General features: G+C 43.3%; 1 protein-coding gene across 2 annotated transcripts in view; it reads left to right on the forward strand.

Annotated features, from left to right (window-relative positions):
* The window catches only part of RTEL1 (regulator of telomere elongation helicase 1), a 45,388-nt gene extending 32,842 nt beyond the window's left edge, over positions 1 to 12,546 (forward strand). Inside the window, exons 30-36 of one of the 2 annotated variants that reach the window (XM_054644256.2) lie at positions 722 to 859; positions 1,547 to 1,663; positions 3,355 to 3,597; positions 5,019 to 5,189; positions 6,026 to 6,211; positions 6,704 to 6,807; positions 11,148 to 12,546. In XM_054644256.2, the coding sequence (XP_054500231.2) occupies positions 722 to 859; positions 1,547 to 1,663; positions 3,355 to 3,597; positions 5,019 to 5,189; positions 6,026 to 6,211; positions 6,704 to 6,807; positions 11,148 to 11,222 (1,034 nt within the window). In that variant the 3' untranslated portion in view covers positions 11,223 to 12,546. The remainder of the gene's footprint in view (positions 1 to 721; positions 860 to 1,546; positions 1,664 to 3,354; positions 3,598 to 5,018; positions 5,190 to 6,025; positions 6,212 to 6,703; positions 6,808 to 11,147) is intronic. The other variant, XM_077187351.1, reaches the window with a different exon arrangement.
* The last annotated feature ends 1,891 nt before the right edge of the window (positions 12,547 to 14,437 follow it).

Consider the following 14,437-nt stretch of genomic DNA (forward strand, 5'->3'; position numbering starts at 1 on the left):
CTGCACTGGCAGGTTTTTCTATTGCCTTTTAACAACTGTATGATAGGAACCAAATTCCCACCAAGATTTCTTCTAGTTTAACAGTAGTTTCTGTGTAATTTTCATAGTTATGCATTTATTTATAGTTTCTGGGGAAATTCTAAGGTTAAAGAATGGGAAGCTCGATCACTTGGTTTCCCAATTTCCTATGATCTACATAAGTAAGAAAATATTTGATCATCAAATCAAGGTCTAAATCTAGTTTTGAAAACTGTCAGGCACCTGAAACCTAAAGTTGTTTTAATGTTTAGGGTTCTGGTTGACCAGCATTTTGTGGGGAGTAAGTAACATGAGGTGTAAAGTTAACAGTTCATCAGTTATTTGAAGTATCAGCCTAGCAGTTACTTGGATCTCATGTTTTCTGAGGCACCTCAAGGGCTGTTTCACTGAGAGGTGAGTTACTTCATATTTACCTTGAAAAAATGAGGTTTTACCTCCTGGTGATAATATTGCTCAACGTTTACACAATAGCTGACCTTTGTGTAATTTGTAAGTGTGCTTATTGTTTAAATATTAGATGAAAGCATTTAGATTTTAATTTATTTAGTTGCACCTTTTTATCTAACCTTGAAGTTCCGCTCTTGTAGCTTTCGGTAGCATTTATTGCCTGTTATGGATTGATTTTTTTTTTTTTTCCCTTTCTTTCTTTCCCCCCCGCCCTTTTCCCTCTCTCTGATGCAAGATTTTTACCAGTTTGTTCGACCCCAGCATAAAAAGCAGTTTGATGAAGCGTGCTGCAATCTGACTGGATTGGGCTGTGGCTACAAACCTGAGCACAGCCTCCCACGGGAGGAGAGAGAGATCCTGGCCAAGAGAATGGGTGAGAGCTTGGTTCAGTTGTAGCATTTGAAGGACAAATGTCCTTGTTCACCCAGTCATAGAGCAGGATGTGAGATGTAGAAATGCAAGGAAGTTCAATTTAATCAATACTGAGCTAAGTTTCTGCTCTCCATGATCCTCTTGCCTTCCCTTGAGCTGTGCAGATGCCTGAGCACTGGTTACTGCAGAGTTGATAACAATGTCATTTTGTTTCAAAAGGGGATTTTACTGATCTGCTTAAATCATTTACTCTGGGGAATTAAATGACCTTGTGTGTGTCTTCTTTGCTGCCCACATAGTGCCAGCAGAATTGTGAATAGAGGATGATTGTGTCCTTACCGAATTTGTCAAATCTATGAAATCCTGGAGCAGTAAAGTTCTGAAAAAGTGGGGTGTTAGCTCATCATCAGAGAATAAAATCTATGTGGAATCCCAGACTGGTTTGGGTTGAAAGGGAGTTTAAAACTCATCCAGTTCCACCCCCTGCCATGGGCAGGGACACCTTCCACTATCCCAGGTTGCTCCAAGCCCCATCCAGCCTGGCCTTGGACACTTCCAGGGATGGGGCAGCCACAGCTTCTGTGGGTTGCTCAGATGTTTTCAGCACAGGATGGCATACATTGAAATGCACCATTCCATGTTCATTCTTCCCTAAATTCACTGTTAATGGACTGGTTTTGTTTAACAGAAGAAAAACAGAGCCAGCAGAAAAGTACATTCTCTGAGGCCTCATGTGCTCAGCTGAACCCTAGGCTCCACCTGAACCAAGGAGGATCCCACTTGACAACAGGACTCAATAGTGCAGGTATCCTCCCATGTTTAATAAAAACCAGTCTATTGTGTTTTATTTCATCACTGACTGGAAGTTCTCCTGGGGCAAACCAGTGTTCTTAATGCTTGCCTAGTACAGTGGCTCCCCCTCTGTAGGTGGGAAGGGTGATAATTCAGAATTTTCAGTAAGGATTGTGCAAGACAAAACACAATAGTCAATAAAATAAATCAAGTTGCATGTGAAAGAAACCAGCTGAATCCAGACACTTGTACTAGAGGCTGAGCTGGGAAAAGTGGAGGTTGAGCACAGGTCTGCTGGGCTTCCTGTTTGTCCAGGGTCCATGAAAGGGAGCCATTTAAGGAGTGTGAGTTAAGATTACATCAGTATGAATTCAGGTATGTAGAAACTGTTTCATTTTGTTCTTGGTGTAATGTGTACACTCCCTCTATGGACAGCCTGGCTTTTTCTGCAGAAACAGAGAGTACTAAGTGTAATCTCTGTGTGCATCCCTCTAATCTCACTCTATCCAGTATTTACCTTCAAGCTCATGGGCTCATTTATTTAATTATGGGTTTTCCTGAGAACAGCTGGGAATTTTTTGTGTTTCTCACAAGGAAATGAGTAGGATCATTGGACAGCTTAGAAGTCTTTCTTTAGAGGACAAAGAATAGTCAAATGCTAATCCTTTATTTAAAAAAACAAGCCAGTTTCCTGGAAGGCTTTAAATACTTCTAATGCGTAAAGCTATACCATTTCTTTTTATTTGTTTTTCAATTTTCTTTTCTATTTTGAGGATATTTGAATAAAGCAGAATCTTTAGTAATTATCTTGTCCTGAAATCATTAGAATGGTTTCACAGAAACTTGTTTCCACAAAAAGTAACTGAGAAAATAATAGGGGTAAATGGATGTGTTATTTCTATGCCTCCTTGAGAAGAGAATGCCTCTATGGAAATATAAGAAAGCTCTAGGATATGCAATAAATACTGCTTATGAAGTGCACACCCAATTTTTTCACTTCCACCAAATTGAATGAAGCCTGTGTTTTGAAACCTACTTATCTTTATTATCCAATAAACGACTTTTAAAGATCCAGATACCAAGCTATATGGGAGGTTAATTTAAATAAATTTCTTATCATATCCCTCATCCATATTTGCATGCCTGTGATATGCAAACCAGAACATTTTTCTCTAAAACATAGCAGAAATCAGAGAATAATATTGTAAATAAAATTCACTTGGCATTTAGCAGAATGTTCCAAGCTGCTTCTATCTTTTGCAGACCTCCTGCATGGCTCTTGTGCTCTCTTGAGTGCTGTTTCAGGTCAGATAGTATTTTTCAACATCATTTTCCTGTTAGGAAACACACACCCCACCCCTTGTCTGCTCTTATTATTAAGGGGTGAGAAATCTGAACTTTAAAGTTACCTATTTCAGGCCAGCAGAGTTGGTTTACCCATCTGTTTACCCTCATTCCCTCGTGACCTTCTGACACATTTCTCCATTTAAAACTATCAAGGAGCTCCAGAAGATGCTAAAAGTGATCCCCAGAATAAATTTGCTCTGCTGCCATTTCCAGAAGCAGGTCTGGCCATGCTGGGCAGGTGGGGTTGGCTTCACCACTTTGAAATAGTTCAGGAATTCCCTCCAAATGTGAGAAGTGGATATAATGGAGTGACCTGTTTGTTCCTCAAGCCCTGCTCACGCGTTCTTTGCCTCCCAGGGCAGAATGCCAGTGCAGCTCCAAGGAAAGAGGCTGAAAAGGCTCCAGGCTCCAGGAGAGAGCATCACCAGGCCCTCAGGACTGCCTATCTCAGTGATGTGCAGAGGGCTTTGGATAAAAGCAGCTACAGCCAGTTCTATGAGGCTCTGCTGGCTTACAAGAAGACGGATAATTACGATGCCATGGTGTCGGTGATAGCAGCCCTCACCACCGAGAGGCCACAGGACTTTCATCTCCTACAAAGTAAGGGTTTTTTTAAAAATCATTCTTATTTATTTGAAAGGAAAGTGTGGGTGCTGTGGTCTCATGTGAGGTCTCACCTTTTAGTTTAGCTACCCAGATCAGCAGAGCAGCTGGAACAGTGGGTTCAGTGAATGCCATTCAGAGAGCAAAATACGTCAAGGTTCTGAAACGTTATCTCTGTCTGCTCAGGTAGAAATTGTCCATTAAAAACATTACACAACATCTCAGTAATTCCAGTCCTAACCTTTGTCCCACCTGTTTTTTCTCCTCAATTACTACAATTGCTGTTTAGAAAGGGCAGTGCTGACTATTGAACTGACCCAATTTTATTCCCATGGCCAGTGATTGCTGTACAGGTGCTAAGTTCTTAGATCACTTCCAGGTTTCAGGATAAGGTTTTTGATTTACTATTCTTCTACAGAGCTTCAGCTGAAAATATTTCTGGAGCTGTGATATAATTTATTTTGTTGGAAGTGGTTTGTTTTGTTTTATTTTTCTTTCATGGGTTTAGTGATGGAAGAGTTTAGGGAGCTACAGGTTTTTCAAATTTGAAATTGGACTTAATTGTTTGAAAGAAGAAGAGGCATTATATGCTGATCCTGACTGCCTGAATGGTGATATTTTGTGTGATGTGACACCTCAGTTCCACCTTCTCCCACCTCTCTGAGGTGACTCTTCGCTGGAAATGATGCATTCGTTTTATCCTGGGAAATGCTGATGCAATTTTGTTTGTTGTCTTTAGCAGATAACAATAAATATTCCACTGGCCTTGAATAGGTACCATAGTCTGCAAGTTGTGAGAGAATACCCTTATCCTGGTGTGTTAAGTAATTGTTAAGTTAGATTAGTCCTGGCAAAGTGGAGAGTGGGAGAAAATGAGCTGTGTGAGTCATAACCTCCCCCTGAGCACTCTTTCACAGTCACTGTCTCTGCTGAGCAAATGTTTTGACCTCAGAAGACCTTGTGGTGGAATTGTCTGTGCTTGGCAGTAAGTCATAATCGGGGTTTTTTAGAATTTCTGTACGTGTGTTGTGAATCCTTGTCAACCAAACAGTAACAAGAAATTTCCTTCCTGAGGGTCTCTGGATATTGTGTTCTTAGATCACTTCTCAGGTGAAGTGCTGGGGTGGGTGTTTATTCTGAGCTGTAGAGAGTGGAAGAATTTCAATACAAATTGGGATTATTTTCAATACTAAATACTCATCTGCCTTCTGGCAAGGAAAACCCCGTAATTATAAAAATCACAAAAGCATCAAGTGTTTCACCAAGCTGAATATACTCTGAGGAATCTGACTGATATTATTCAGCTTCCAAAGAATTTCTCCCCTCCAAAGCAATGAGTTTTCCATGGTCAGGCACTGATTTTCTTATGCATTTGACTGTATTTTCCTATGCACTTGACTGCATTTTCTTTTGGCCAGGGTTTTACATGTTTGTGCGCCCTCACCACAAAGAGCAGTTCAGAGAGCTGTGCAAGGGTTTGACTGGAATGGTCTGTGGTGATGGAGAGAAGCAACTGCACCAGCTGGAGCAAAGTGAAGGGAAACCCCAGAGCGTGGAGAGCTGCACAAGAGGAATCAGCCACATACAAGGTAGGGAATGAACAGTTGTCACAAGTTTAGAATCTCACTTATTATTATGATGGGTAGGGCTCAACAGCCTCACAGTCACAGAATCACAGGCTGGCTTGAGTTGGAAGAGACCTTAAACCTCATCCAGTTCCACCCCCTGCCATGGGCAGGGACACCTTACATAGACCAGGTTGCTCTGAGCCCTGTCCAACCTGGCCTTGAACATTTCCAGGAATGGAGCAGCCACAGCTTCTTTGGGCACTCTGTGCCAAGGCCTCACCACCCTCACAGGGAAGAATTTCCCCCTAATCTCTAATCTAAACCTGCTCTCCTTTAGTTTAAGGCCATTTGCCTTTGTCCTATCACTCCCCACCCCTGTGAAAAGTCCCTCTCCTGGGCTAGGGCCTCCTGCCTGAGGCCTGTCAAGGAGAATCATTGGTTATCTCTACTTTGGGTTAAAAAAAACACACTCAAACAGGAGTAAGATAAAAGGTAACATGAGATGGAGAAGTGCAAGGAAATAAGAAAGAAATTAGTTATAGTTCTGCCATGTTTAAACTGTGAAGTGTGTTAAGGGTGATGGCAGAATTTTTATGTCTAAGTGGGATGGGAGCAGGAGTGGATCAAGGCCCATTCTGTAGGAAGAAATGCCATGGAACTATTTCAATATAAAGGGTCTCTTTCATCAATATTGAATGTATTAGTATCTATCAAAAACATCTGTTGCCAAGCACTATGGCATAAAAACCCAGTTCTTTAAATTAGTTTTTCTTCTTATACAATGACAACTGTATGAATTTACTGCTGACTTTGTTTTGTATGATAGGTTCATACTGGTTTTCTCTTTTTCTCCCCAGATGCAGCCCCTTCTAAGAGTGGGGCACCAGAAAAAATTCAGAGTAAGATTTCCTCCTTCTGCTTCAGCCAGAAAAGTGAACTTGAGTTGCCAAAGACTGAAGTGTCCAAAGAAACCAATAATGTGAGAGCACCCACAGACTCTGGAGTTGTGCCCATCTTTCCCCTAGAGATGGAACCAGAGTGTGGTAGGTACAGGAGAGAGTTGGGATGTAATTTTCTGGTTCTTGGGAATAAAGATAAATTACAGAAATGAAACTGATGGTGTATGAAACCACTGATTCCTGCCTGTGTTTGCTCAGGTGCAGTGTGATTGATGTGGTTTGCTGAGGAGAATCTGTACTTTCTGTGCATTGCATGTGCTCTCAAAGTTCTCCATTGTCTTCATCACAATGCTTTAGTAGTTTCCTGAGAACTTTAGGGATTTTTTTCTCGACAACTTCCTTGTAAAGGAAGGATGTAACCCGAGTTCCTACTGGGACCTGAAGCATCAAGAGACTGTGAGGTCACTTGAAAGAAATAATGTGGCTGGGCACTGTTGAGGTAGTTCATTACACTCATGGTCATTGTTTTCTGGACTGCACTGGAAGTGTGGATACATGAGAATTTCGCAGGTGATTACAGGAATTTAGTCATTTCCTCCCTCTTTTTCTCTCTCCTCACCCTCCCCTCTGTTCTAGGAAGATTCCACTGCTCTAACTGCAAATCTGAGGATGATGTGCCTTTTAAATGCCCATTTTGTGACCTCACTTGCTGCAAAACGTGCTGGAAGCAGTTCTTAAAGGTTTTCCTTTTTATTGGTTTGGTTTATCCAAAACTGCTGGGGAATTTTGTGCTTTTCAGGAGAATGATGTGAACAAACCTGGAATCAGAATTCTTCTGTTTCCAGGAAGAACACCCAAATGCCAATGGAAGATTTACCACTTGATCCATTGTTTCCCATGGTTTGCATTATGATTGGAGGCAGATCTCTGCCCTAAGCTGGGGATTTTACACTTTGGCATCTTTCTGAGCTGCCTCCACATGTTTTCTGGTCTAAAACTACAAAGGCAATAAGCTGTGGAGTCAACTTTAAAAACACTGTTGTTTTTTTAATATTTTAATGTTTATTTTAAATTTTTTTTCTTTCTCAGTTTCCCCATCAAAATCCTGCTGTAAAGCTCTGCTATGAGAATGAGGCAAACAAGGAACAGGCTCCCCAGGAAAGTGATTGAGTCACCATTCTTGGAGAGATTTATGATGTGTAGATGTGGTACTTAGTGGCATAGTTAAGAGATAAACTCAGCAGTGCTGGGTCAACCATTGGACTCTGTCACCTTTTAGGTCTTTCCCAACCAAACAATTCTGTGAATCTGTAATTCTGAATTCCTGCTCAAAGATCTCCAGTCTCTTGGTTTTCCCAGCTGAGTAAATTGAAATTCTTTAGGTAAGATATAGCTGGTCCCAGGGTGCCTGGGTTTGGGAGCATCTTACCAGCATTTGATTCAGCAGCCAGATGTTAAAAGACTTTCAAAACCAGAATAATGCAAGAGTTCAGGGGTTTCTAAACATTCATATGTGATGAGAAAGCTGCTGATCAGTGGAGCTCAGGAATATCCAAAAACATTGCAGAAGGAAAAGAAACTTCTTCAGCTTGTCAATCTATAAGCAAGTACAAAATATTCTGTTATTCCAAGTTCCAGAGAAAGATATTTTCCTCGGGAAGACATTGAATTGTAAGGTGAGCATAGAAAACATTGGACTGACATCCAAATAAAATATAGCAGCCAAGACAGAGTTGGTCCAAGAGGAATATAAAATAAGCACAAGATCAGGGTGGTTTGGGTTGGAAGGGACATTAAAGCTCATCTCATTCCAACCCCCTGCAATGAGCAGGGACCCTGTCACTATCCCAGGCTGGCCAAAGCCCCCTCCAGCCTGGCCTTGGACACTTCCAGGGATGGGGCAGCCACAGCTTCTCTAGGCACCCTGTGCCAGGGCCTCAGCACCCTCACAGGGAAGAATTTCTTCCCAATATCCCCTCTAACCCTGGTCTCTTTTAAGGCTTCTCCCCCTTGTCCTGTCACTCCGGGTCCTTGTCCAAAGCCCCTCCTGAGGAGGGGACACAGGGAGGTGCTGAGCTCTTCTCCCTGGGATTTAATGTCAGGATTCATGGGAGCTGTCCAAAGCTTTTATCAGTGAGGTTCAGACTGGGTATCAGGAGACATTTCAATACCAAGGTTGGTCAAACACTGGAAGAGGCTTCCTAGAGAGGCCTCAATGCTCTTTAACATTACAGTGCCATAACTTCTGTACAACCCTTAAAGAGGTCAGGCACTTGGATTATAGGATCACTGTAGGTCCCTTCCAACTGGAAGTGTTCTTTCTCTTCTATTTAGATATCCCATGCATCCCATTTCCATGTTTGAGGAAATGAGTCATGGGTCATTTGCTAATAATTATTTCCATATTTGCTACTTACTGAATAATCTTATTATTAATTATTTTGATATTTGACACTTACCTGATTAATCTTACTTACAGACACACCTGTAGTGATTAATGTTTTCAGTGTACCAGGAGTGTTAAGTGGATCATGATGTGATTCAGGTGCTGTTTGGTTAATGAAAAATCAAATACAGTCATAGAATAATTTATGTTGGAAGAGACCTTAAAGACCATCAACCCAGCACCACCAGTGTGTTCACCTTAAACCACGTTCTGAGTTCTGAGGTGCCATAGCCACATGTTTTTTGAACACTCCAGGGATGGTGATTCCACCACTTCCCTGGGCAGCCTGTTCCAGTGCTTTACTTCCCTTTCCATGGGGAAATTCCTCCTGTTGTCCAAACCTCCCTTCTCCCCTTGTAGTTTAGGATGTGACTTGTGCTGAAGCAGAGATGCTTCTCCAGTGATGAGGCAGAGCTGTGCTGGTCATGCAGCTGAGAGGGAAATGTGGGATTGCAAACAGGAAGATGATCCTGTGTTTCTCTGAAAGCAATCCCAGGGAGCCATGTCCCACCACATCCATCCCCACTCATGCCCAGTGAGGTTGGACACTCAACCCCATCCATGTGTTTGGGACAGGGATACCTTTACCAGCAGGAAATGAGCAACCATGTCCCAGTTCTTAACTCTTATCAGATAGGGACTGGGCTTTGTCACTCTGACAGGGCTGCATTTAGAACTCCTGTTTTTCTTTCCTAATAACTTACTCACTGTTTTTTCAGCTCAAAAGCCCTTTGGTGCATATTGTCCCACCAAGGAAGTGACTCAGAGCATCATTCACAACACAGGGTTTGCAAATTGTCATCTTGTCCAATCTGTTATTTTAGCAAAACACTGGTGGGGAGAAGTGGTGAATAATTTTGGAAGCTTTTAGAAGCTTTTGGAGGAGCAGAGCAGATGGAATTCCCTGCAGCCAGAGGGGGATTAGGGGGATTAGTGCTGGAGCATGTTGGGTGATTCAGTGTGTTAAGGGGAAGCCGTGCAGAGACTGGACCAGGATGTGCTTGTGTGGTTTTCCCCTCCAGAGGTTCTGTTGCTGCTTCCAGGTGTTTAAATGCATTTATTCATGCAGGTCTTCCAAGAAGACTGAGTTATTTTCATTTGGACTATCTGTAATATGGGGAAATAATAAAAGATTTCACAATTAAATGTTACACTTAAAATTGCCTTTGGTAAAGCACTGGCTGTTGGGAGATAAAGTGACCTTTCCTCTCCCCTTCAATTTTTGATATTTCAGTTCATGTCACCAGAGCCAAAATCCTACTGCCTGAGCCTGCTCTGCAGTCTGCACCTTTTCTTGCAATGGCTCCCCACTGCCAGAGGTTAGATGGGATATTGGCAAGAAATTCTTCCCTGTGAGGCCCTGGCACAGGGTGCCCAGAGCAGCTGTGCCTGCCCCATCCCTGCAAGTGTCCAAGGCCAGGCTGGAGGGGAGTTTGGCATCCAACCTGGTAGAGTAGAACGTGTCCCTGCCCATGGCAGGGCTTTGGAACTGGATGAGCTTTAATGTCCCTTTCAACCCAAACCACTCTGTGATTCTAATGAGGAACTTCCATACTTCAGGGAAGGCTGTGCAGTGCCACTGATAGAGCTGACCATCTTTTTAGGCCTCCTGAGCGGGCAATCTTCTCCCCAAAAAAATTTTTTTAAAAGAAAACCAATTTGCTATCTCCCTTTTGAAATAAACAGACCAGTTCAGTTTTACCAGTAATTTGCAAGCTAGGAGAAGAACAGTTTGGATTCATCTGCAAGTCAAATTACTTTAAAATTGATGATTAGTGAAGAAGCAAACTGAAACCTGAGTGGAGAAATGATGCCTCATGCATCTTCATGTCTCATGCTGCTAATGAGAAAGGTGTGGGGTGCTATGAAGAAATAGATTTACTTGGTTCCCCTACAAAACTCTTTGCAATGACCATGTGTGTCATCCACGTCCAGGTACGTCAAGGAGACATTTCCTTGTCCTCTGTGCAAGAGGAAGCAGGAATTCAGGGAACTCAGGCAGTTGACAGGATTTTACCTACAGGTGCAGCTGTACTTCACAAGAGCTCTTGCAGCTCCCCATTTCCTCGTTCCTGTATTTCAGTCCCCCAGATGTGTCATAGCTGGGACTTGTGCTGTAAATTCTGGTGCCACTTTGCATGGTGCCACAAAGCCTCCTCTCCTGTTTATTACTACCAAGGAAATAATTGACTGTGTGGTAACAGGAAGATTGCAAACAGCAGATACCATCTCAGGGACTGACTGGTGGCTGCTGTGGCTTGTAGTTCATGTTGGCCAAAAATATGGTAGAGATACTTAATATCAGAGTGGTTGGGGTTGGGAGAGACATTGAAGCTGATCTGCCACGGGCAGGGACACCTTCCTTTAGACCAGGCTGCCCCAAGCCCCATCCAACCTGGCCCTGAACACTTCCAGGGCTGGGGCAGCCACAGATCCTCTGGGAAAGCTGTGCCAGGGCCTCTCAGCACCCTCTGAGTACAAATTTCTTCCTAAAATTCAATCTAATGCTTCCCTGTTTCGGTTTAAAACCATTGCCCCTTATCACTATTTGCCCACATCAAAACTCCCCCCATTTGTGGCATTTCCTCCCCAATAAATACATTCCCTGTGTGTTTTGTCTGTTGGTTTCTACAGGTGGTGAAGAAGTGCCCCAAGTGCCGCAGTAACGTGAAGAGGCAGCGATTAACCCAAGTTTTCTTCTGGTCCTGATGGCACCCCCAGAAAGGGCAGGAAGCCCTTGGTGGAGCAGAAGGCAGTGGCTGTGCTCTGGCTCTTGCTGAGTAGGAGCAGGATGGAGGCTCCTTTAAATCCCTTTGATCCTTGGCTCTGGATTATGAGCTGAGCGTTTTCCAACAAAGGTGGTCAGTTCTGAAAGGTCTCGCTGCAGGAGACAAAGCAGAATTATTATTGTCCTCTGTTAGAACTAAGAAAGTTAATTTTTTACTTATTTTATCCCCTGAATTCTCCTGTGGCCACTCTTAGGCTGAAATTTTATGTCCTGGAGGCTGCTGTCATTCTATGGCCCCTTCAGGTAATACCAGATCATGGAAAAACCCCAGGAATGCTCCTACAATGGAACTGAGCTGGCTGAGGATGCCAGACTACCCCTGCCTACCCCACTGGTGTTCCTGGAAGAGGTGATTCACATTCACTCTCTTTGGCAGCAGCCATTGTCTCCAATAGCAGAAGATACTGAAAGGATCATTTTTCACAGACAAATTCCACTGGTGGATGCTGAGCAGAAGCTCCTTCTCACCTGTTGTGCATCCCAAAGCCTTGATTCCATCATCCATGGTGGGATTTTTTGGAATATGCTTCTAAGGAGGCTTTATTCTTCACTCAGTGCTGGTATTTCCATGTGCCTGTGTTACCTGATTTGCTTTCCAAAAAGAAGGATCTCAATGTTTTAAAACTTTTAAATTAATCAGGTTAGATGGGTTAAAAAAATTCTTTAATATTTCCACTCTCTGTGAGTAGTGGATATAAGTGGTTAAATTAAGAAATGTATCAATTTTAAATCTTCTGTAGCTGCTGTTAATTAGACTGTAAAAAATAATATAAAACCATTTTGTCTAAATTTGATTTGGTTAGATTAAAAAAACAGGAATTAAAAAAAAAAAAAAAACAAAACCACCAGCTATAAAAACATTGGCTATTGAGTTCCTAATGGCCCTGGTAGGAGCAAGTGGAAAGGTTGTACTCTGTAGGTAGTTTTCATATCAATGGAATTTGGAAAATTTTATGTTAATAAAATGTTATTCTTAATAAAATTGAAAAGTGAGCTTCATTTTAACAAAGTTTCCAATTTCTCCTGGTTATATAATTCAAACCCAGTGTCTCTTCAAATCTCAGAGTTGCTGGCATGAAATGGAAACTTTTGTACTTCATTGACAATTAACAAAGGCTTTGGCAGGAATTGAGGTAGCTCTGGGCTATCATATTCTGTCTTGTTTAACTTTGTGGATGAATATTACCTTCTAGTCATGTATCTCTTCGGTGCAGCAAAGCAGGAATAAATAATGCAGATAAACTCCGGCATGTCTCAAATATAAGCGGGGGAAATGACAGAAAAGTGTTATATAAATACGGGTGTGCTGTAGAAAGGAACAGAAGAATATTTGGAGTGAGGCTGGGGGCAGTGAGCAGTAAAATGTCATTTTTTGGTGGGTAGCTCAGTGCCTGCTCTGCTGGGCAGGTCTGTCCCAGGAAGCTGCAGCTGAGTGCTCGTGCCGCTGGAGGGAAGCCACAGCACAGCCCTGAGCGCGCTCGGGGCCGGCGGCACCGCGGCTCGGGCCGGCTTTGCCGAGGGGAATTGTCTGCCGTGAGCTGCAGAAACGCTGCCAGACCCAGCAAGACAGAAGGAAATACTTGAGAAGCGTTGTGGGGTTGAATCACCCCACACGCTTGGAAAGGGGTGGCAGGGACAAATACCATGATGCTGCTTTTCCCCCCTAAAGTAGTTTTAAAGCTGTGCCTCTTCCTGGAGTTGTTTTGGTGTCTGAAGACTGTTCCATCCTGGGGATGCTCTGTTCTGAGACAGGGCAGAGGAACAATGCTGAGAATATCTCAGAGTCTTCAAGAGATTCACAGAAGGGTTGGGGTTGGAAGGGAGCTCTGGGGATCACCCACTGCAACCCCCCTGCCAAGGAAGGGTCACCTGGAGCAGGAGACAAGGGAATGCATTCAGGTGGGTTTGGAATGTCCAGAGGAGACTCCACACACCCTCCCTGGCCAGCTGTTCCTGTGTTCTGCCACCTCCATGGGAAGCTCTTCTCCATGTTGAGGTGAAAGTTCTTGAGTTTTAGTTTATGGCTGTTGCTCCTTGTCCTGTTGCTGAGCACCATAAAAAGAGTCTGGCACCCTTTGGAGATATTTATGTGCATTGATGAGATCCCCTCTGAGCCTTCTCCAGGCTCAGCTGTGTCTCCTCATCAGAGATGCTCCAGGCCCTCCATCATCTCTGTGGCCTCTGCTGCATCCTCTCCAGCTCCTTGTCTTTCTTACACAGAAGGGAAAACTTGCTGAGGGTTTTTCTCTCCTTTCATCCAGGACATTCCATTCCTTTGACCAGGGAACTCCATTTCTTCATCTCTTACTCTTCAGCAGAGGGGTTGCCTTGCTCAAGAGGTTTGCAGTCGCTGCCCTTCACCAGCTGAACCCTCCAGACAAGCTCTGAAACACACCCGTGTCCCACCAGCCAATCTGCCAGGGCACATGGCTTTGGTTTGCATGGGTTTGGGTTGGTGCTGATTCCTGGTGCACTGGGAATTGCTCTGCAGTGGATCTGGGAATCAATCCCTGCTGTTGGTGGCTGGGGCAGGGCAGATGGATGCTAACAAGGCCTGGAGATGGGAGAACTGGATGAGCTTTGGGTCCCTCTCAACCCAAACCCTGCTGTGATCCCATGAGACCTTGAAGAAGAGGGTCCCCAGCAGTCAGGACTGTTCTGTCATCTAGAAACTTGTTGAATTTACAGGAAGGAAAGGCAGGGCCAGTTAATTAATTATAAAGAACAGAAAGTGAGAAAACTGTTTCAGAAAAATCTGTATTGCTTTAGGTGCTTATCGGAATTTATGCAAATTATTTCATGATTGGGGGGACAAAAACCTATCCTGGACACTCCTTGCAAATGACACATAGCTTACAGATCATGAAGGAAGTAGATACTAATTTTTTGATTGCCCTCGCCTTGCAGTGCTATGACTAGACCTGGATCATTGTAGTGTGTCATTGAACAAACCTTTCCTGCTGGTTTTTTCTCCCGCCAAAAAACTGAAAGGACTCACAAAAGAGATCAAAATCAGCAAAGCAAAATGCTTCATCAGGAAAGAGATGAGCCCTGTCTCTGGCTGGCAAAGTGGTTACTGATGGGGCAAGGGATTTCTTTGCTTAACAGAATTTTCTCTGAGTATAAGAAGAAACTT

Source organism: Agelaius phoeniceus, chromosome 17 (assembly GCF_051311805.1).
Source record: "Agelaius phoeniceus isolate bAgePho1 chromosome 17, bAgePho1.hap1, whole genome shotgun sequence".
NCBI classification, from domain to species: domain Eukaryota; kingdom Metazoa; phylum Chordata; class Aves; order Passeriformes; family Icteridae; genus Agelaius; species Agelaius phoeniceus.